Source organism: Haliotis asinina, chromosome 14, assembly GCF_037392515.1.
Source record: "Haliotis asinina isolate JCU_RB_2024 chromosome 14, JCU_Hal_asi_v2, whole genome shotgun sequence".
Classification (NCBI taxonomy): Eukaryota; Metazoa; Mollusca; class Gastropoda; order Lepetellida; family Haliotidae; genus Haliotis; species Haliotis asinina.
The window spans coordinates 35268420-35291595 of record NC_090293.1 but is presented as its reverse complement, the minus strand read 5'-3'; the positions used below and the strand labels follow the sequence as shown (position 1 = coordinate 35291595).

The 23176-nt window shown below is 41.0% G+C and overlaps 1 protein-coding gene across 1 annotated transcript in view; it reads left to right on the top strand.

The window, feature by feature from the left end:
• The window catches only part of LOC137260768 (complement component receptor 1-like protein), a 41667-nt gene extending 21804 nt beyond the window's left edge, over positions 1 to 19863 (top strand). Inside the window, exons 3-14 of the mRNA XM_067798342.1 lie at positions 4901 to 4997; positions 5509 to 5697; positions 10752 to 10934; positions 11505 to 11687; positions 11952 to 12131; positions 13383 to 13565; positions 14386 to 14568; positions 15613 to 15792; positions 17225 to 17285; positions 17791 to 17905; positions 18920 to 19093; positions 19546 to 19863. Coding sequence (XP_067654443.1) covers positions 4901 to 4997; positions 5509 to 5697; positions 10752 to 10934; positions 11505 to 11687; positions 11952 to 12131; positions 13383 to 13565; positions 14386 to 14568; positions 15613 to 15792; positions 17225 to 17285; positions 17791 to 17905; positions 18920 to 19093; positions 19546 to 19668 — 1851 coding nt within the window. The 3' untranslated portion in view covers positions 19669 to 19863. The remainder of the gene's footprint in view (positions 1 to 4900; positions 4998 to 5508; positions 5698 to 10751; positions 10935 to 11504; positions 11688 to 11951; positions 12132 to 13382; positions 13566 to 14385; positions 14569 to 15612; positions 15793 to 17224; positions 17286 to 17790; positions 17906 to 18919; positions 19094 to 19545) is intronic.
• Positions 19864 to 23176: the final 3313 nt, after the last annotated feature.

Below are 23176 nucleotides of genomic sequence, written 5' to 3'. Positions count from 1 at the left end.
TGTGTGGGCGTGTGTGTTTTAATGTTTTGGGTTTTTTATTTGTATTTGTTTTTTGGATTTTTGCTGGTTTTTTGTTTTGTTTTGTTTGTTTGTTTTGTTGTTGTTATTATTATTATTATCATTGTTGCTCTTGTTTTCTTTTTATACATTTTATTATTATTATCATTATTTCTTTGTTTGCAAGGTTTTGATCATCCTCAACCCACGCCATACCCATAAAGCCAGTAGGAAGTGAGGACAAATAATTGCTATCGAATCTCAATACATGTCCACATTAACAACCGACCATAGTGTTGTGTACTCATTGGCGACATTTGGACACCAATACAAAGTGAGCAAGTTGTGTAGACGTTTGCAAATATATACGTAGGTTAAGTCTGAAATGTGATTTCTGTATAGCACAGATTCAAGCAATGAATTTTATTCAGTTCAAGTGAATATTGCAGATAGCAAACACACGGAAATGCCACACGGGTGTTCTCATTCAAAGGTACATATCTGTAGAATCTCTCTCCGTCATGTTTAAGCGGTTTAATCATTTCGTATGGTAAACGTCATAATTGTGTCTATTTCTGTTCTTCCTAGATCTGTGGCATCTATTATTCAGCTGTCTCTCCAAAACAAACAGGTTTCCTTAATGATGCTTTTTCTTAGAATCAAAATACATATTACTAAAATGGTTACAAAAGAAAGTGCTCGCTGTGTATTTACATGGACTGATCACGTTACACATAGCTACTGATCTATATTTTCATGCATTATGTTGTATCTGCTTATGATGTTTAAATATTAGCTAAAAGTGAATGTTTGTCTGTCGAAATGATTTTTGTTTGTTTCTTACAGTGTTCACGGCCATTATTATATCTAATCATGGTTATGTTCGGATATTTTAAAAATTCGGCTTTGTGGTGAGGTGATTTTAGTGCATTGGCGAATTCACCTGATTAGATACATGTTGTCGTGTTTATGCCTCCAGCATTCATCATGTACATTAATTCGAGATGCTAAGCTGCGCGAGATACGTATTTTATGAAAAGTATAAAAGTTCGAATGTTGTTTGTCTATCCAGTAAGTATTGAAGTTTTCGCAAAGAAAACGTCATTATAGCTGCTTGCAGAGTGCTTATGGGCAGGCCATTTCCTGTAAAATAACACAGATGTGTTTGCGAACATTTGACTAATGAATGTGTACGACTAGCACAACATAGGTTTGACAATATTGTTTGTGTAACTGGATAGTATATATGTTGCATGGATGCAAATTCAAAAGCCAATTATACGCCCAGTTCGCAAAGTAAAACAGATCACGATTGAAGGCATTTGTCAAAGTGACGCTTTGTCACACGCCATATACATATAGACGTGCAATCAGCAAATATAACACAGCAAGACATTGTGACCACGTTTTCCAGTCCTTGTAATAAGACTACAAAACGCTATAAAGACGCCACAAAACATCATACACTATATATAATGAGTATGCACCTGATGTTCTCGTATTGATATTTGCGCAATGCAAAGACTTACACGAAATCAGAGGAATAATGCAGCCCGGGAGACATATAAGACAAGACTGCATGGAATCTAGGTCAAAACCTCCAAGAGATCCCGACAGTGGAAGATCTAGGGTAACAAAACAACAGTAGGGTCGACTGAATGTACTCCAACATCCGTTTAATGTAATATACGTTATATCTGGGATTCCACTTTCTTAGTAAGGTACAGATTCTAGGACTTTTTGTTCCGGGATTGGAACCCATACCCACAGTCAGGAATCCTAATCGCCAGCACGCAATATTAGCGGTCTCACCCACTCACCCACCTCGACTTCCAGTGGAAGTCGGACAACTGGTAATCTAGACTGAAGACTCTGTGTACCCTTCTGATTAGTGTATACTGACACCGTCCAAGAGCCGAAAGCTGTGAATACACAATGCCATTTAGAGAGTGCTCAGATTATGTTTGGGATTACACTTTCTTAGGAAGTCGCAGTGGCTGAGCGGGTTCGATTGATACAGAGAATGGAATTTTGGTCAGCAGACTGTAGCACGACTAATTCTCTCCAACCACAGTAAAAGCACAGAACATCAAAACTGACGCTGGAACGAAAGCACTACTTCTACTACGGATTGCGAAATGAGAGTGCGGCGTAGATCTGGAGAACATTATCCAGATACGTGGTCCTGGGCTGCTTGTGGTTCCAGTCGTAGAGTTCGTCCTATAGAGTTTCAATATACAGGTCCAGTTAGAGACAATAGTGTCACAGCGTCGTGGGGCCTTTTGGACGTCAGGTTAACACACTACCAGAGCAACAAGGGACTTCCTGGACTCAGATTGAAACCGGATATAACACACGTGTGTCGAGGGCCAGAGAAAGGTGAATGACATAGAATCAAGGCCGACAACTGCGACTAAACTCCGCCAAGTATTTATCAGAGTGTCGGTCCGAAAGCCAGTGACTGGAATCGACTGCTTGCATGGAGCGCAGTGCAGCGGTAAGGTTTCTGCCTATCACGTTGAAGACTCGGGTTCGACCCTGGTTGAGGAACCTAGGTTCGGGTCTTGAGGTGGGCAAATTTGTGTAGTATCCTTGGACTAAGATGCTTAGATGCACATTGTCTCAGTTTACTCTGGCGAAAAATGGGTACCCGTAAGGATACCCATGCTGCTTGCATGGCTATATGATCCCCAAGGAGTTGGAAGAAGTATCGGAAAGTACGGTATTTACAGCGTTGGACAGAAATCCTTGACATATGTTGATCATAACTCATCAGTTCCCTTACTGCTCAGTTTAATTTTGTGTCCCTTGAAATGGAACACTCTTGCATATCAAAGAATGTTTGCATCAGGGTGACGTCTCTTTCTTGGATCATTTGTGTGTTGAAGAAAATATGCATCACAAATCATTGTAGACTTCAGTATTACATTAATGCACATAGCATGCTTCTGTCATGTTACCGAAAGCTGTAAGAATGCAGTCAAGTGGTATGTTAATATTACGTGATTTTCTTTTCAGACGCGAAAACATTGCCTTTGTACCTGCATTTACAAGTGCGTTAATTGCATGAATAAATTTTCAGTTACGATGAAGGGAAATATACCGAGGTAATAATAAGAGTCTAATACTCCAAATATACTCCAAATATACTCCAAATGTCCAACACCATAGTAAAGTTGCAGTTTAGATGACTTCGCAGGACCACTACCAAAAACAACATCTTTAGTTTTGAGAGATAACGTCCACTCATTATAGTAACGGTAATACGCCTCGACAGATCTTTGAAGATCATGAGGATCATAACTGAACCGGACTGTATCATCGGCGTACAATATTATCACAAGTTGAAGTCAAAGAGTTACATAGATCTGAAAAGTACTGTAGTACAGTGGCGAAAAATGCCCTAGCCTTTTATCATCGGATCTATAGAGCTGATCTATTACCATTTATTAATGAAATGATAACGGTAAAATTAAGGATCTGTTACCTTACCTGTAACAGATCAATCAGCATATAATAAGCCTTTGCTAACGACTCAATGACACTGTGTACACGGTGATCTGTTTCTTTGTAACAGCATTCATCTTAGGCCTAAATGTTCCAGTGAAATACCCGCCCCTTTGGCGTACAATACTGATATACAGAGTATCCTGGCAATGCTGGAGGGGAAATCCATTTGCACTCATGTTCCCCATCAGCATTAAAGCATACAAGTGTCCCAATCTAAAACAGATCGTGTTGGTAGATGATACTCTCATCTACCATGATGATGCTTAGATCGTATAATGGATAGTGATTCTTATATCTTACACACGATGTTTGAACGAGTATGTATTTTCTTTATATCTTTAATATCTTTAATGATGCCTTGCATTTCTAAAGGACTGTTAAGGGATCGACACTAATTCAAAACCATTGATATTTTATGGGGCTACCATCCGTGAAAGTAAAATGATTTTGCTATGTCTGAAAGACACATCATCAGAACATAAGCGGAGATTACAAGAATTGTATAACTGGTAGTATACCTGTAGGGCATCGTGAAAAGTTAGGGTGAAATTATGTATGAACAATATCATGGCTTTAGTTACAAAATCACTCTAATCTATTGTTTTTCATTATTTTTACACTCCGGAACTCAGATTTAGGATGTGAGTAGTGAATATTAAGAGGTGAGAATTATACCGAAAAGGTGAGAAACGTCACAGGAAAATGCTACTATTTTGGTTACGGTGAGTTTACCTTCATTTTCGTAGGAGATGATGCACTCATTGATAGAGATGACACTTTCATGGACCTAGATTCAAGTGTTATTGGCTTTTATGTAAATATCATCAACGTACGTGTCTTCTACGTGAATGGAAGTATAATTGACGATATTTTGCTGCCCATGCGAGAATTGCAAAATAACTCCAAATCGGTAATTGTGTTTTAATGGCAATGAGGTACTCAGCAATGGACGCTCTGTGCTCAACAATATCTGCCATGTGGTACTTTATACGCATAACTGAACAAAGTTGTGTTGAAACTAGCATGTTGTTGTGTACACATAATGACGTAAAGTGAATACGAACTTGACATGATGGCATCTTTAACGTAAGACGGCGCATCTACGTGGAACTACTGTGCTTAAGTTTACGAATACTACGTAAACAAACGTGTTTAGATTGTTAAAACTCTGCTAATCACATCTGCATGTATTTGTATTCAAATTATCAGGCTGAGGGTTACAGTTTTGAACTGTCATAGGACATGTTTGAGGAAAGGCTTAACGAATTTGGTTATGTCATTAATAGACATTGTTCCTTTCACATTTGTTTGTAAATACGTTAGCACAGAGAATCACTCCAAATAATAAGATTGAGAGCATTGTCACGTCACACACACATTATCATTATTTTAGAAGGATCCTCACCATGCCTGCCTCGCAAGACCGTGTGACGTCACTGATATATGTGTACCTGTGAAGACCACAACTGAATATATTTGCCTGCAATACAGTAAGTAAGCAGAAAGCTCCCAGCAGAGTTCACAGGTATAGACCAGTGTTCCCCTCACATCTGATATACGTAACGTGAGTGGTCACGTTAGTTAAACGATGGATTTGAACATTCAATGCGTTTCATCTTACACATTGTCAGTTACACATTAACTGTCGAATAAAGTCATGAATAATGGAGGCTAAACTACTAAATCGAAACTTCTCCAAAATGAATTATTTTCCCCTACCAACCCGTCAACGGTGGAAATGCTGTGTAGACACCTTCAGTCATTAACTACTCAGCGATACCACGAGACAACATCGCTAGACATCTTTACTCGTCTCCATTTTACAAAAGACAATTGCGCAACTTCCGCTGTGAGAGTTCCGTGATTATATCCGGACAATGCCAACTTAACGGCCGGAAAATACCATTGCTAATTACAGACCTGTATCTTGCAGCAAGCATATATATTGTATGAATATCATCATGTCACTGGCAATGACTGACGATTCTGCGTGGCTTCCAGATTCTATCTGTTCCTGTGGTGCACCAGACAGCCAGATAGGACACGCCTCCCTTGTCACAGCTCCGGTCATTCCCACAGACTACGCCCTCGCTGTGTACACGTGTAAAGATGGATTTGTACGTGTGTCGGGAAGTAACACCACCACATGTCAATCGGCAAATTGGTCGCAACTGTCTCTTGTCTGTCAAGGTATGTGACTTGACAATAGCAGAAGATTTCACAACTGGTTATCCATTTCCAACACTGTGTTGCTTTATTGACAAATGTGGTAAACTGTACACAAAACGCATACAGCACTCCTTAATAACACTCCTGCCCCTCCCGAGGAATGTGTAGCCTTTCCCTGAAGAATGTTTAAAACTGACTTCAGTATAATGGTTATATAAATGAATACTGGAATCATAAATAACCAATATTATTCGAAGGATAAAGATATGAAATTCATAAGTACCTTCGATTAAGTCGCAATGTATTATCTGACTGGATCGATCCAGAGCACCACCATCAGCGCCGTTACAGATGGTGAGTGCAACATTTCTGAATGATAAGGAAATGCAATTCATAAGTACCTTCGCAAAGAACTATGCATTATCTGACTGGATCGATCCAGAGCACCACCATCAGCGCCGTTACAGATGGTGAGTGCAACATTTCTGAATGATAAGGAAATGCAATTCATAAGTACCTTCGCAAAGAACTATGCATTATCTGACTGGATCGATCCAGAGCACCACCATCAGCGCCGTTACAGATGGTGAGTGCAACATTTCTGAATGATAAGGAAATGCAATTCATAAGTACCTTCGCAAAGAACTATGCATTATCTGACTGGATCGATCCAGAGCACCACCACCAGCGACGTTACAGATGGTGAGTGCAACATTCTGAATGATAAGGAAATGCAATTCATAAGTACCTTCGCAAAGAACTATGCATTATCTGACTGGATCGATCCAGAGCACCACCATCAGCGCCGTTACAGATGGTGAGTGCAACATTTCTGAATGATAAGGAAATGCAATTCATAAGTACCTTCGCAAAGAACTATGCATTATCTGACTGGATCGATCCAGAGCACCACCATCAGCGCCGTTACAGATGGTGAGTGCAACATTTCTGAATGATAAGGAAATGCAATTCATAAGTACCTTCGCAAAGAACTATGCATTATCTGACTGGATCGATCCAGAGCACCACCATCAGCGCCGTTACAGATGGTGAGTGCAACATTTCTGAATGATAAGGAAATGCAATTCATAAGTACCTTCGCAAAGAACTATGCATTATCTGACTGGATCGATCCAGAGCACCACCATCAGCGCCGTTACAGATGGTGAGTGCAACATTTCTGAATGATAAGGAAATGCAATTCATAAGTACCTTCGCAAAGAACTATGCATTATCTGACTGGATCGATCCAGAGCACCACCACCAGCGACGTTACAGATGGTGAGTGCAACATTCTGAATGATAAGGAAATGCAATTCATAAGTACCTTCGCAAAGAACTATGCATTATCTGACTGGATCGATCCAGAGCACCACCATCAGCGCCGTTACAGATGGTGAGTGCAACATTTCTGAATGATAAGGAAATGCAATTCATAAGTACCTTCGCAAAGAACTATGCATTATCTGACTGGATCGATCCAGAGCACCACCATCAGCGCCGTTACAGATGGTGAGTGCAACATTTCTGAATGATAAGGAAATGCAATTCATAAGTACCTTCGCAAAGAACTATGCATTATCTGACTGGATCGATCCAGAGCACCACCACCAGCGACGTTACAGATGGTGAGTGCAACATTCTGAATGATAAGGAAATGCAATTCATAAGTACCTTCGCAAAGAACTATGCATTATCTGACTGGATCGATCCAAAGCACCACCATCAGCGCCGTTACAGATGGTGAGTGCAACATTTCTGAATGATAAGGAAATGCAATTCATAAGTACCTTCGCAAAGAACTATGCATTATCTGACTGGATCGATCCAAAGCACCACCACCAGCGCCGTTACAGATGGTGAGTGCAACATTTCTGAATGATAAGGAAATGCAATTCATAAGTACCTTCGCAAAGAACTATGCATTATCTGACTGGATCGATCCAAAGCACCACCACCAGCGCCGTTACAGATGGTGAGTGCAACATTTCTGAATGATAAGGAAATGCAATTCATAAGTACCTTCGCAAAGAACTATGCATTATCTGACTGGATCGATCCAGAGCACCACCATCAGCGCCGTTACAGATGGTGAGTGCAACATTTCTGAATGATAAGGAAATGCAATTCATAAGTACCTTCGCAAAGAACTATGCATTATCTGACTGGATCGATCCAGAGCACCACCACCAGCGACGTTACAGATGGTGAGTGCAACATTCTGAATGATAAGGAAATGCAATTCATAAGTACCTTCGCAAAGAACTATGCATTATCTGACTGGATCGATCCAAAGCACCACCATCAGCGCCGTTACAGATGGTGAGTGCAACATTTCTGAATGATAAGGAAATGCAATTCATAAGTACCTTCGCAAAGAACTATGCATTATCTGACTGGATCGATCCAGAGCACCACCATCAGCGCCGTTACAGATGGTGAGTGCAACATTTCTGAATGATAAGGAAATGCAATTCATAAGTACCTTCGCAAAGAACTATGCATTATCTGACTGGATCGATCCAGAGCACCACCATCAGCGCCGTTACAGATGGTGAGTGCAACATTCTGAATGATAAGGAAATGCAATTCATAAGTACCTTCGCAAAGAACTATGCATTATCTGACTGGATCGATCCAAAGCACCACCACCAGCGACGTTACAGATGGTGAGTGCAACATTTCTGAATGATAAGGAAATGCAATTCATAAGTACCTTCGCAAAGAACTATGCATTATCTGACTGGATCGATCCAGAGCACCACCACCAGCGACGTTACAGATGGTGAGTGCAACATTCTGAATGATAAGGAAATGCAATTCATAAGTACCTTCGCAAAGAACTATGCATTATCTGACTGGATCGATCCAGAGCACCACCATCAGCGCCGTTACAGATGGTGAGTGCAACATTCTGAATGATAAGGAAATGCAATTCATAAGTACCTTCGCAAAGAACTATGCATTATCTGACTGGATCGATCCAGAGCACCACCACCAGCGACGTTACAGATGGTGAGTGCAACATTCTGAATGATAAGGAAATGCAATTCATAAGTACCTTCGCAAAGAACTATGCATTATCTGACTGGATCGATCCAGAGCACCACCATCAGCGCCGTTACAGATGGTGAGTGCAACATTTCTGAATGATAAGGAAATGCAATTCATAAGTACCTTCGCAAAGAACTATGCATTATCTGACTGGATCGATCCAGAGCACCACCATCAGCGCCGTTACAGATGGTGAGTGCAACATTCTGAATGATAAGGAAATGCAATTCATAAGTACCTTCGCAAAGAACTATGCATTATCTGACTGGATCGATCCAAAGCACCACCACCAGCGACGTTACAGATGGTGAGTGCAACATTCTGAATGATAAGGAAATGCAATTCATAAGTACCTTCGCAAAGAACTATGCATTATCTGACTGGATCGATCCAAAGCACCACCACCAGCGACGTTACAGATGGTGAGTGCAACATTTCTGAATGATAAGGAAATGCAATTCATAAGTACCTTCGCAAAGAACTATGCATTATCTGACTGGATCGATCCAAAGCACCACCACCAGCGACGTTACAGGTGAGTGCAACATTTTGAATGAATACACACTGCCTTTTCCTTCTATTTGCCTACCATTTATTAACAAATCATGGCCACATAAAATTAATTGTAAGAGCATCTGACAGAAGACCACACAAAATACCACCAATTATAGACAAGGAAGAGACATACTGCCTTCATTGATTTATTTAAACAGAACAATCTAATGGAAATTGAGTTAAAAATTGTTTTAAGGCAGAACTATTGATATGTGAATGAGTTTCAATGAAGTGCCCATAAGTCTAAATGCGTTTGATTCATTGTAAACGCTGACAAGGAATACACATGGAAAAATCATTTACCATTTGAAGGAAGGAAAGAACAGGTTAGATGTGGATGTGGCACCGCCTTAAAACAAACATCATCTATACAATAGATGATACTGATATGTCTTTTGATTGTTTGAATATCGTGAAGTGGTCTGTTTTCCCCCACATTGACACCTGACTCTGATTAACGTATTGCCTATCATAAGTGACTCACGATCAGTATTAGAAGCTTAATGAATAAACTTGCCTCTGTTTACCCAGAAGAATTGGGTACTCGATCGATGGAATAAGTCATGTGCCTTGCAACCTTCTAGCGCCTCACAGGGCGTTTGTAGTATCCAGGGTGATAATAATAACATTATGTGTGAGCGCTTTGAGCATTTGTCTTGTACATGGAAAAGATGTATTAAAATTTCATAATTATTAAGTGGTAGTGCGACTTTCGTTCATTGAGTAGTCAGTCTAACTATTTCCTTGATGTCCAATGTTTAAACGCTTCCTTTATATTTTGAATGATTTTGCAAAATCTTATCCAAAATGTCACACATGTGGGTAATGTGGTTAATGATTACGTCATCTGCAAGGGGGGTGGGCAGTGTTTCCAAAACAGACTCTTACAGTAAACATGAAGGGTGGAGTAAGTTTAACAAGCAAGTTGATACAGAGAAAGGAATGTTGGTCAGCAACAAATTGCTTTGATTCTAACTGTTGCCTACCTCAAAGACACAAGGCTGGAACATAAAACAACCGGATTTCTTGAGTTTGACAGATAACATGAAGAAAAATAGAACATAAAAACAGCTGCATTTGTATCACACCCCTGGTATTATGCACACCCTACTGCCCCCGGCGAACAAGACAACTTGAAATCACATCATGTCACCTGAACTTACCTTTTGTTTCCAATACCAGTAATAGTACTAGTGATAGTACCATCAATAGTTCGCTTAAATGGCGCTCATATCGAGACACATTACCTGCTCATGGCAATGAACTAAACACTCACATTGCCAGCACATCCTCATGGATACCAAGTTTATAGCTGGGCGAACTGAGACAAAGTGGATCTAACTATCTTATATCGGGGTGTGCCCACCAAGGGACCCAAAACTTGGTTCCTCTACCGGAAATCGAACCGGACATTCAGCGTGTTAGGCAGACGCCTTGCCGCTGAACTATTGCTCTTTACCTTTCAGAAATAACATGCAACTCAACCCCATGGGTTATTCCAAATGCAACTCATGGAACAGTCACATCCAACAAGCATGGTGCTACCATCACATACACGTGTTTGGAGGGTCATCGCAGCCACGCGGGGAATACAACCAGTTACTGCCAGGAGACTGGGGAATGGTCAACGCCAACACTTCAGTGTGAAGGTACCTGAATATATATATAGGCAACTGCAAATAGATTATGCAGAGTGAGACACAATAAATGTTTTTCGTGTTACAAGCATTACGTTCATTGAAATTTCAAAAGATAACGATCAGTATATTATTGCACTAGTTCTGACATTCGTATCCTGTACACAACCCCAAAAGAAATAAGGCAGGTGATCACACGAGTGTCCTGCTGGTACTTGTATCCTATACACGAGTCCAAAACAAGATAGAGTGATCACACGAGTGCCCAGCTTATGCTTGTATCCTATACACAAGCCCAAAACAAGATAGAGTGATCACACGAATGCCCTGCTTTTACTTGTAATGGCATCGAGGAGAACGACGTCACATATACACATTTCCTTTGATTTACTGCCTTTAAAAGTATCTATACCTTGGCAGATAGGTATTCCTGAACTAAGAAATACGAGCAGCAATATCTGCTTTTTCTAGATGTGAACACATTTGATATATACCTGATATCCCCAACGCGTGAGATCCGGTTTAATGGGGTCTATGGTGTTCATCTTCATAAAAATGAAAATATAAACATGCATTTTTCAGAGATTAACTGTAGTCTCCCTATATGGATTATTCCAAACACGACATCGACCAGCGTCTTGTCGTCCCAGTATGGCGCCACTGTGACGTACAGCTGTGATGTTGGCTACACCTACATAGCGGGAAATGATACGAGCCATTGTCAACAAAACGCGGAATGGTCGAAACCAACAATTACTTGTCAAGGTAAGCCTTATATGTAGTTGGAACCGGTTGTGATCATATTGATGATGTAGGAAAGTGATTGATATTGGTGGCATCAGCATGTACATGTTTTCACCTTTTCCTGCAAGATATGTTTTTAAAGTGCATTTGGGTAGTCAAGTGGTATGTGCTGTTTGCCAAAAAACAAACTTGACGTTTGGTGTTTTCAGGCATGGTATTGCTTAAGAATTGCTGCAATTGCGATTTTCGCTGTAGTTATTTTGCAAGTTCATTCAATTCTTGTAGTGACCCAGTGCACCGAGAATCCTCCCGCCATCCAAAACACAACCATGAACATGACGTCATCAAACTATGCCGACATCGTCACCTATTCATGTGTAGATGGGTACAAGTATACTAGTGGAGAGAATACAAGTGTGTGTCAAGCATCCGGCACGTGGAGTGTAGCTACTATAGTCTGCACAGGTAAATGGCCAGTTGTAAAGTAGGTATCGATTCCTGGTACAGACCCACTGAAACTAATTAACCGCAGGTTTCCTGTTTCCGGGAGACTGCTACAGTGTATTGCTCAATGTTTCACTGTGGGTTTAAGGACAACAATTTCAGACTGACCCCAACTGTCTCATTGCCATGAGTAATATATTACTCCCCTATATCTCTCAGACGGGATTCATCCATGTAATTATGAAGCTTTCTTGGATAAGGGTTGCACGCCACTCATCGAGTTCTCATTGACAGGGGTCGCCTCTGTGATCTACAGAGTTCTCACTGACAGGGATCGCCAGTTGTACATACATACTCCTAACAGACAGGGGTCGCCGGTTAGATCTTAAGAGTCGCCTGGAGGACCTAGTGAGTTTTCAACAACAGGGGTCTCACTGTCACGGTCCACTTGTTTCTCAGATATTATAACTGACAACTTTCACTCTCATCTGGTGGACCTACTGAGTTTTCACTAACATGAGTCTCATTGCCACGGTTCTTCTGCTACTCAGAGATTCTCACTGACAAAGTTCACTTCTCACTCAGAGATGCGTTACTGCAACGGTTCCCCTGTTACTCAGATACTTCTCACTGACAAAGTTTACCTGTCACTCAGACAATTCCCATTGACAAAGTTCACGTGTTACTCAGACAATTCTCATTGACAAAGTTTACCTGTCACTCAAACAATTCCCATTGACAACGTTCACCTGTCACTCAGACAATTCCCATTGACAACGTTCACGTGTCACTCAGACAATTCCCATTGACAAAGTTCACCTGTCACCCAGACAATTCTCATTGACAACGTTCACGTGTCACTCAGACAATTCTCATTGACAAAGTTCACCTGTAACTCAGACAATTCCCATTGACAAAGTTCACCTGTTACTCAGGCGCTTCTCGTTGACAAAGTTCACGTGGTACTCAGACAATTCCCATTGACAAAGTTCACGTGTCACTCAGACAATTCTCATTGATAAAGTTCACGTGTCACTCAGACAATTCTCATTGATAAAGTTAACGTGTTACTTAGACATTTCGACAACGTTCACCTGTCACTCAGACAATTCCCATTGACAAAGTTCACCTGTTACTCAGGCGCTTCTCGTTGATAAAGTTCACGTGTTAATCAGACAATTCTCATTGATAAAGTTCACCTGTTACTCACTGATTTCCCTCTGAGAAGGAATATCTGGCTTTCAAGGATGTCTCACCGCCATTTGTTTTCAGAAATAACATGCAACTCAACCCCGTGGATTATTCCAAATGCAACACATGGAACAGTTACATCTAAAAGGTATGGTGCTACCATCACATACACGTGTTTGGAGGGTCATCGCAGCCTCGCAGGGAATACAACCAGTTACTGCCAGGAGACTGGGGAATGGTCAACGCCAACACTTCAGTGTGAAGGTACTTGCAGACCGGACGTTATATCTGGAAGATTATTCTTAATACATACTGTCGCTGTGGCACAATAACTGACATTTACATTCTATGAAAATAATAAGCTGCGAAAATCATTTCAAGGATATTAACAACATTTGTTATATGAAATAAGCTGCACCTTACAAGAATACCTAACAGGCGCGTAGCAAGTCGATGTTTTTCGTGTAGGCAAAGCTTTATATTCAGAGAGAATTGAGGGCTTGCCTAACCTTTTCAGCAACATTAAACCTGTAAACTCAGGGGTTTTTTCATAATGGTAGCTACGTCCCTGCTTTACACATACCATACCAGTATGAAATGGTTCTCAGTCAAACATATATGATTTGATAGATTAGCAGGAATGACAAGTAACTAGATTATGTGATATTCTACAAGACTTGAACAAGAATGGTCGTTGTATACACTGCCAGTGCACCAGCTCTAAACGGCTGTTGGAACATGTGTCTAACGCGGGGTATGGGGACAGGCAGCATAAGATGTCAGATGTTAACAAATAGAGAATACCTCACTGAAAAGTGGTCCTTGAACAACCGTGTGTAATGAATCATTTGGTATGTTACGGACCAATGACTGTATACATTCAACAATAGAAAAGGAACATTGTCCAAACCCCGCCCGATGAAAACATAAAGTAGATGTAAAGTATAGACAAAGTAGTGCGATCAAACACCAGATTAGAATCTCCACGTGTGTATTCTATGTGAACACGAATTTATTTTGGTTTTACTTTGTTAAAGAAAACAAGGATGAAACACAATCCTCTGTTTGATCATGTATATTTCAGAGATTAACTGTAGTCTCCCTATATGGATTATTCCAAACACGACATCGACCAGCGTCTTGTCGACCCAGTATGGCGCCACTGTGACGTACAGCTGTGATGTTGGCTACACCTACATAGCGGGAAATGATACGAGCCATTGTCAACAAAACGCGGAATGGTCGAAACCAACAATTACTTGTCAAGGTAAACGGTAATTTATATGAAATTGGGACCGGTTGTGAGCTAGTGATTGTCTGTTTGTTTGTTTGTTTGTTTGTTTGTTTGTTTGGGTTTTTGTTTGTTTGTGTGTGTGAGAGAGAGAGAGAAAGGGGGAGGAGAGAAAGAGAACGGGGAGACACCTGGTGTTTGGGGGTAGTTTCTAAGAACAAGTTTTCCTTGTCATCAACAATGTGCGGATACACTACATCTGACTCGTGACACGCGACACAGGGTGTTCTGTGTTCTTTTGTATGTTAGTTCACACTGGAATATAAACCAGCATAAATTATTACTAGACACCATTTTGTAAATATTTGTTGCTTTGCTCTAGTTTATATGATTAGATAATATGCTACTGCTATTAGTAATCTCTCTCTCTCTCTCTCTCTCTCTCTCTCACACACACACACACACACACACACACACACATACTTTAACTGACGTTTGTCTTTTGTTGTTTTCCAATGCATAAATGCAATAGTTGAATGGATGATAAGTTGCACGCGTTATGTTTATGTTACAAAGGCACCAAGGCCAGGACAGTAATGAATTATTCTCTTTTCAGTAAAATATAGCTTAAAACGATTTTTTTTAAAAAAAACCAAAACAATGAGGAACGTTTTGAGAGCCTCAGTCCCAAAGGCCTAATGCCTCACAGCCTGAATGAACAGAACGTGCTGATGTTGTATTTGAACATTCCAGTAGAATATCTTATGTACAGTAACAAGTCCAACATCCAGGAATGCAACACTCCAGTGTAGAAAGCTCAGCTCACATATACCTTTGCATCTTTTCAGTAGTAAACAACGAATGTGGCAAAACCACGCGGATTATTTCTCCCATAATAAGTAGAATGATATTTAGAATGAAGTTGGGTATTCTGTTGTTCAACCAAAGTTAAATACAGTCAGTGAACCATGTCTGTTTGTGAAACGAGAAATCTGAGGTGATGCCGTTTTGGTCTCCTGTGTCGGCGCTCCTCAGACATTGTGTAGGTATCATAATCAGCTCTCTCGTTAATGCTTTCAGTAATCCAGTGCCTTGGAAACGCCATCAGCATCCAAAACACGACCATGAACATGACGTCATCAAACTATGCCGACATCGTCACCTATTCATGTGTAGATGGGTACAAGTATATTAGTGGAGAGAATACAAGTGTGTGTCAAGCATCCGGCACGTGGAGTGTAGCTACTATAGTCTGCACAGGTAACGTTTCAGGGACGTGAACTAAAAGTAGGTACTGCAAATGCCAGATTGGGAAGGAGGAGGATGCTAGACCAAGTGTGCTGTGTGTGTATTGGGATTAGGGAGGAGGTGGGATTGAGATGTCCCCAGCCAGGTCAAAACAGGTTAGTCTCATGGGATTAGGACTAAGGTATGACTGCTGAATGTATATGGACAGTTTCTCGACCATGTTCACCGCTCACAATACTAGGCATGTGAAACCTCGTTCACCTTGTTTGAAGCATTTTCATCAGTATCACTTGATAGGTTCTCCAACATGTACACTGACTGCCAGTGTCACAACACCAAAGATGTCCTGTTGTATTCAAGTGTCTCCAAAATCAACCCCCTCACTATCCTATCAGCATGACAACCATATATCAACCTGTCAGATCAGCTCGATCTTTTCACCAGATTCTCCTTAAGCCACCTGCAGTAAAACCCAGTCGCATCATGTTTTCCAAACTTGTGGAATGAGCACAAAAACAACCGTCATAAAACCACGATGGACTCCTTCAAAACCCTGCTAAAGACTCACTACTTCTGTGAAACATACCTTATTTCCGTCAGTCTCAAGCACTTCAGATAAGGTAAATCTGGGTATAGCCCTAGATATGTACTTTCAATAGACTACATATAATTAAACATAACATCCATTCGTCCAAGCCACGACACGACTCCTTCTCGAGTGTCTTCACTGAGACGTTCCTGACCACTCAGATGGAAGGGAGTTACGTTCATTTCACTCTGTACCTGTGAAGGATGTCATACACTCCGTGGAGGATGTCATACACTCCGTGGAGGATGTCATACACTCCGTGGAGGATGTCATACACTCCGTGGAGGATGTCGTACATGAAGTACACTCCGGCATGTGTACCATCAGGGTAGTGTTCACCTCCTTGTAGGAAGAGCTGCAGTTTTGCCACTTGTCAGGACAAATATGGCCGATGATGTGTGAACTGATGTGTTAATGTAGTGTTTAACAGACTAAAGACGGTTCTATGGTATAGTCAACTGATTATGAGCTGGCTGGGGAAAAGCGTCTCGTTACACCATCCGGTGACAATAACAAGTAAAACAGAAACCATTTCTTGATAGTCTAGATTCGTCATTCTTAGAGAAATGTAAAAACACCACATGACAGGTCAACTCCTCAGAAAAAAAAGATCAATGAGGTCAAATCAGTGTTAAGTTGTTTATGATGACTGGTGACCCCTCGAATGACGCCACAGCATGTTCTCAGTGTTGCAGTGCATTGTTATGAGCAATCACCAAATATCCAAAAGATATTATAACACTAAAACGTTCCACTCTAATGGCTGAGATTTTCATTTTGCGAAATGTATGAGGTTATGTTTCGTAATATATAAATGTTTGTGCTGGGAAACAATGTTTCTTTCTGTCTCTCCAGAATGGGAGGAGTGGGGCTGGAAGATACTGGGCCTCTCGACTGAGTACATCAGCGAACCTGGGTAACATTTCAGTATCTTCCCACTTCAAGATTCCCAATTCCCCTGACTGCAAGATTAGCGTTGAACATTACTTGTATTAGCATTGAGTTGGCGTCTGCACACTCTAGGACTATGAAGTTGCTTTCATCTAATTTGGTTAAGAGGTTCAAAGAGGTACATACCTTCTGTTGCAAAAATGTCATCGTCTTAGGAACACGCCTAACCATATACGCCTTCGCGGGTGCCCCAAACCAAAGTCGCTTTGTACCTAAAACGTACCACGTACAAAAAAAATGAACAATTGGCGTCCGGCAATAAAATTAGAATGGTCGCTCTGGCGATGAAGAACACGGAAAATAAAAATGTTGTCTCTGCAGTAAACCTTCGAATTTGTGGTTTCTAGTATAACATAACACCTTCAGTAAAACAAAAAATTTAAACGCTTTCTGTACAGAAACAAATCATCGAGGTGAGACTCGATAAATTACCACTTACAGTCTGTTCACGAGAGACGTGTTTTCAACAGTTATAGTGCAACTGAAATTCTGGGCGAGTTTGATGTTTACCCAAGGTACGGGGATCTGGAAGGGGCCTGGGCACCACTGAAGAAAAACTGTCCCAGCGGGAAAGAATGGATCCAGGTAAACCTAATGTTACCAACGTGGTCATTTAAGATATTGTAGTAGTAGTAGTAGTAGTAGTAGTAGTAGTACTACTACTAGTAGTAGTACTAGTAGTGGTAGTAGTGGTAGTAGTGGTAGTCCATTTACAGGCCGTCGGAGTACTGCCCGTGAATATCATAGATGGTAAAGTATATCCTTGGCAAAGACCAGTCATTATTCAGATTCACGATTCAAATCAGTTGCGACGGTTGATGCGAAAACATTGACAGCTGATGCTAAAATACACAGTAGTTGAATAATGTAGAGGCTTAAAATATGAATAGATCCACTTACCCAGCTCTCATTCCTACGACAGTTCGGTGGTTGGTTCCCAGTGATGACTGAGGTAAGAATAAACATGTTGAATTATTGCTCCATACATGATCGCCAACATAATTTCAGTTGAAATCAGTGATACGTTCAGTTAAAGAGTACACCTTACGTTTATGTTCAGAAATTGAAGGGAGATGCCTGGCAATATTTTAGGAGGTAAATGCACGTCTTTGCAGTAACCTGGAACCATTTATTGTTTTTTCACATGATTTGCCAAAGCACAGTATTGTGTTAAGGTGAACGTTCCTCAATATCACGCGCTGGAATATCCTGTTCACTCAAATAACACTCGTTTCTCGAAATCCTGTTGCTTCGGTGTTTTTAGTGAGTGAGTGAATTATGTGTTACACCGCTTCTGGCAATATCATGTCGAGTGATAAAACCATACCTATTTAGGCAACCGAACCCCCAAGGCTTTATCCACCGTCTCCGGTGTGACACCGACTTTAACCACTCGGCTCTCCCTCTCCCTTTTCTCTGACCGAAAAATGGACATTCTAGAAGTTGGTGAGTCAAAAATGAAACATACAACTTTATGGATTACAACATATTGTTCAATACGTTGAGTGCCGATTCATCGTAATAAACAAGAAGTTGTAATCCATAAAGTTGCATGTTTCAATTTTAGTGCTGAAGCCGTATTGCAATGTCATGTTGCAGGTGCAGTTTGCGGAGTCCCTGTATATACATCGTGTAGACATCTACGAGACACATGTCGCCGGGGTGGTGAAGAATGTGTCGGTGGGGAAGGACGACGGTACATGGAGCAGTATTTGGACAGCTTCGTCAGTGTCAGTGATTACACAGAGCAGAATCTTCTCTCCAGAATTCACGGTAACTCTGTCACAAATGCCATAATGATCTCACCGCGATCGATGCCTATGCTGTTGATCAGTGGATTGTCTGGTCCTGACTCGATTATCATGTACAGACGCCATATAGCTGAAATATTGCTTAGTGCGGCGTTTAAAACATACCAATCAACCTACTACTACTACTACTACTACTACTACTACTACTACTACTACGACCACTACTACTACTACTACTACTACCACCGCCACTACCACTACTATTACCACCGCCACTAACACTACTACTACTCATGATAATGATAATAATCATAATAATGAAAATTCGTTATCGGTTAGCAACTCCTTCAATCAAGGCATAAACCTGAAATCAGTTATCTGTAAGAAATAATGAATACAGATGCTTTGTTACTGCCGTTGTCATTGCATATTTTATCTCCCATGTATGAACAGACATTTGACGTTGTCTTGCAGACACCGTCATTCTCGTCCGATCGTGTTATGCTTGAAACAGACTGTTCCGGATCTTCAACATGGGTGGAATTCGATGCCATCAAGATATTTGGACTCAAATCCCCTCCACAGATCCCAGGATAATTAGACTTCTCGAGAGCTCGGCATTTACTGTTCCATTTGTTATGTGGATATACCGCCAAGTCTATTATTGAACTGTTTAGCGGGGTCGATATATAAAATAATATGAACATCTATGTCAGCCAGTGTCATTTTGTCTTTATTGAACTTAAAGCAATTGTGTTTAATGCGGACTTTTACAAATCAATTTTTATTAAACCCGGGAAATTTTTTTATTTCAGCAAAAAAATTCTGTCCGATCAAGTTTAATAAATATTCTACAGGATATACATGTCAGTTGAATGAATGTTTGAATGTGTAATCTACCTGGAATTGCCAGTGAATTCCCTGTGTCATACGTGGTTACCTGCTTCAGTGAAGATTTTATTGTTTTCAACATATTGCAAGTCGTATTGTGTGTTTTTGTAGTTGTGTTTTTTTTCTAATAGACTCTATGGGTTATATTATGACTCTGTGTGCATTCTTCAGGGTGGTCCGTTCGCCGAAGGCGTGGGTTCGTTTCCCCACATGGCTACCAAGTATAAAGTCAGTTTCTGGTGTCGGCCGCGTATTATTGCTGGAATATTGCTGGAATATTGCTGAAAACAGCGTAAGCCCATACTCACTCACTCATTCCATATAAAAGAAAATAAGTAGTGGTTGCTTTAAATTTTTGTGAATAAAATTGAGAACGAAATCGTCAGGAAACAGATGCATGGATGTCGACATAACCTACGAACGTCATCAGCACAATGAATGACGTCAGTCTGTTCCTTTTGTACTACATTACCTCCTGTGGGTAATACCTCATTAAACTATATTAATTTCATAATGATATTTATAATAACGCAAAATGAAATTCAAAACCGATACTCACAATTTTGTACGCATATGTAAACTCACAATTTTTTTTAGGGTTGCACAATGTTTCTGGAATGTTTTAGAAGATCGTGCTTGACCAAACGTAACCAAAAATGATTTTGAATGGTTTTATCAGTCAGGATTGTCATGATGTGCGTGGCTGTCATGCGGCACGAATATCAGGCACAATGATTGTTTGTCAAAACATGGACATGAGTACAGCATGAGAATATATAGGGCCCAAATGAATCGCACAATTTTATCCACGATCATTGCAAGTACTGTACACGAACATGGGACGCCTCAGCGCTGCCGATCGAAATCAGGCAACATCGTTCATCCCAGCACAATAACTCGATAGTGGGATCGATTTCATCAAACAAATTTGACAAATGACCGTCCAAGATCAGGGAGACGTAGAGTCACCACACCTGCCCAAGATCGGTACACCCGTGTAACCCACCTACGTGACCACCCGAGACACAGCACAAGAACAGTTTGGAACCCAAAGAGTGTCCGATCAGATAATTAGGAACCCTCTCCGAGAAGTAGGAATACGTGCTAAACGTCCAAAAATGGCCCCCTCCTTGACACGACTACATCGACGTCGACGACTGAGATGGTGTAACACGGTGCTGTCATGGCAAGCTGGAGGCGCATGTGGTTTAGCGATGAATCCTGTTATCTTCTCAGGCGACGTGATGGTAGATACTATGTTTACGTCGAAGTCATGAACGTTTTGCTCCTAACTGCACCAGACAGGTGGACAGATTGACCGTCGACGGCAGCTCTTCCAACAGGACAACGTCAGGCCCCACACAGTACGTGCCACTGTGGACTACCTAGCCAATAACAACACCAATACCCTCCCCTGGCCTTCCAGACCCCCGGATCTAAACCGAGTCGAACACCTTAGGGATCAGATCGATAGACGGGTACGTCGACGTCGTAATCCACCATAGAATCTCCAGCAGTTGTTACTCATGCTGCAGGAGGAATGGAAAAGGATTCCACAGCAAAATATACAACGACTCATTCGATCTGTACCGAGGAGGTGTCGGGCAGTGGTAGCAGTTGGAGGTGGTCACACGAGGTACTGACTTCAACACCACCTGGTGGACCGCAGTAATGACTGTGATGACTGTTATTCCCACGAAATATGGACAATGCATATGCAATGCATTACTCCCCAAAATTTCATTCATATATCTTTGTTTTCCACTGCTCTACACGTCCTTGAATAAGACCAAATTTTCATTGATATTTGGGTTTTGTGTTTCCTTTTTTTTTTAACAGTGTATTTATTACTTGTGTAGGAAACATGAAGACATATGTAGCCGTTTTGGACGTTAATGTAACGCATTTTTTTATGTTCGTGTATGACGGTAGTTCTAAGGTGCATGGTATGACGTGATCTTACTGACACTCTGTACAGTATGCCGCTAAGATACTTACATGGGATAGTAGATTTAAAGTTCGTGGTATGACTGACACTCTGTACACACAGTTCCATGAATATGGGATAGTAGATCTAAGACCCGTGTTCTAACTGACTCTCTGTACAGTGAGCGTCATGTACGTGGGATAGTAGATATAAGAACCATGTTTTAACTGACATACTGTACAGAGAGGCATGTACGTGGGATAGACCCGTTTTGTAACTGGCACGCTGTACAGAGAGTGATAGTAACGTAAGATTATAGCACAGTGTATCTGGTGTAACTGGAGATGTCATTGATTTCCGTTTGTGTCCAATAATAGATCGATTTTCCAGCACAGTACGTTTATCTCCTGTAATTATTTGGTACCTATTATGGTCAGTAGCGAGATTACGTCCGGCTATCATTGTGAACACCGGCGTTGCATCTAGTCACAATGGGATTTTACTCCACTCTTATCAATATTCCAGCAATATCAGCGGGGCTTCTTCACACATTGAACCCAGGTGGTGGAGTCGAACCTGGGTCTTCGGCCTAACGAGAGAATGCTTTAACCACAATGCTACCTCAACGCCCTGAACAGTATGTAATACACGTGCAGACAGAGGAAACATTTAGTGGAAATGCTCACAGTCATCAATGCAAGACACGAAGCCATAAACAGACAAAAAGATACCAGCCGTTTGTCACCCTTCAGTGTGAAGAGTGAAAATAGAACAATTTTACCTGATAGTTTCTGAAACAGCTAAGGGTACGTAAGTCCCCAAACAGTTGAAGTCAGATTTAATCTTCCACTTTTTTAGCTGTAGAATATGTGTCATTTTAATTTGTGGCTAATCTTGCATACAGTCGCCGGCAGCTGAGGGGATGGTGTAAATTCAGCTAGGAACATGCAGGCAGCAGAGGTACTGTAAGTCCCCATGGTCCCTAGTACGGTGATCTACCCGCTGTTGTTGGCGATCTATGGCCTGTTTCTATATTGTACTGTCCAAATAGTGATACTATTATATTTGTATACGCTAGTTTTAATACTGTGATAGTCTAGTGGTTTTGCTGTCCTTCGTCGATGGGTTCTCCATAATATGCACATATATGTCTTTTTTATTATTTCACGTATGTTCTAGTCACGATATGGCTGCAATATTGCCGATGTGACGTTAAATATTAACTCATTCACTCTGAAACAACTACTTCCGGGATCTATCATAAACGTCAGATTTCAGATCCCGTTA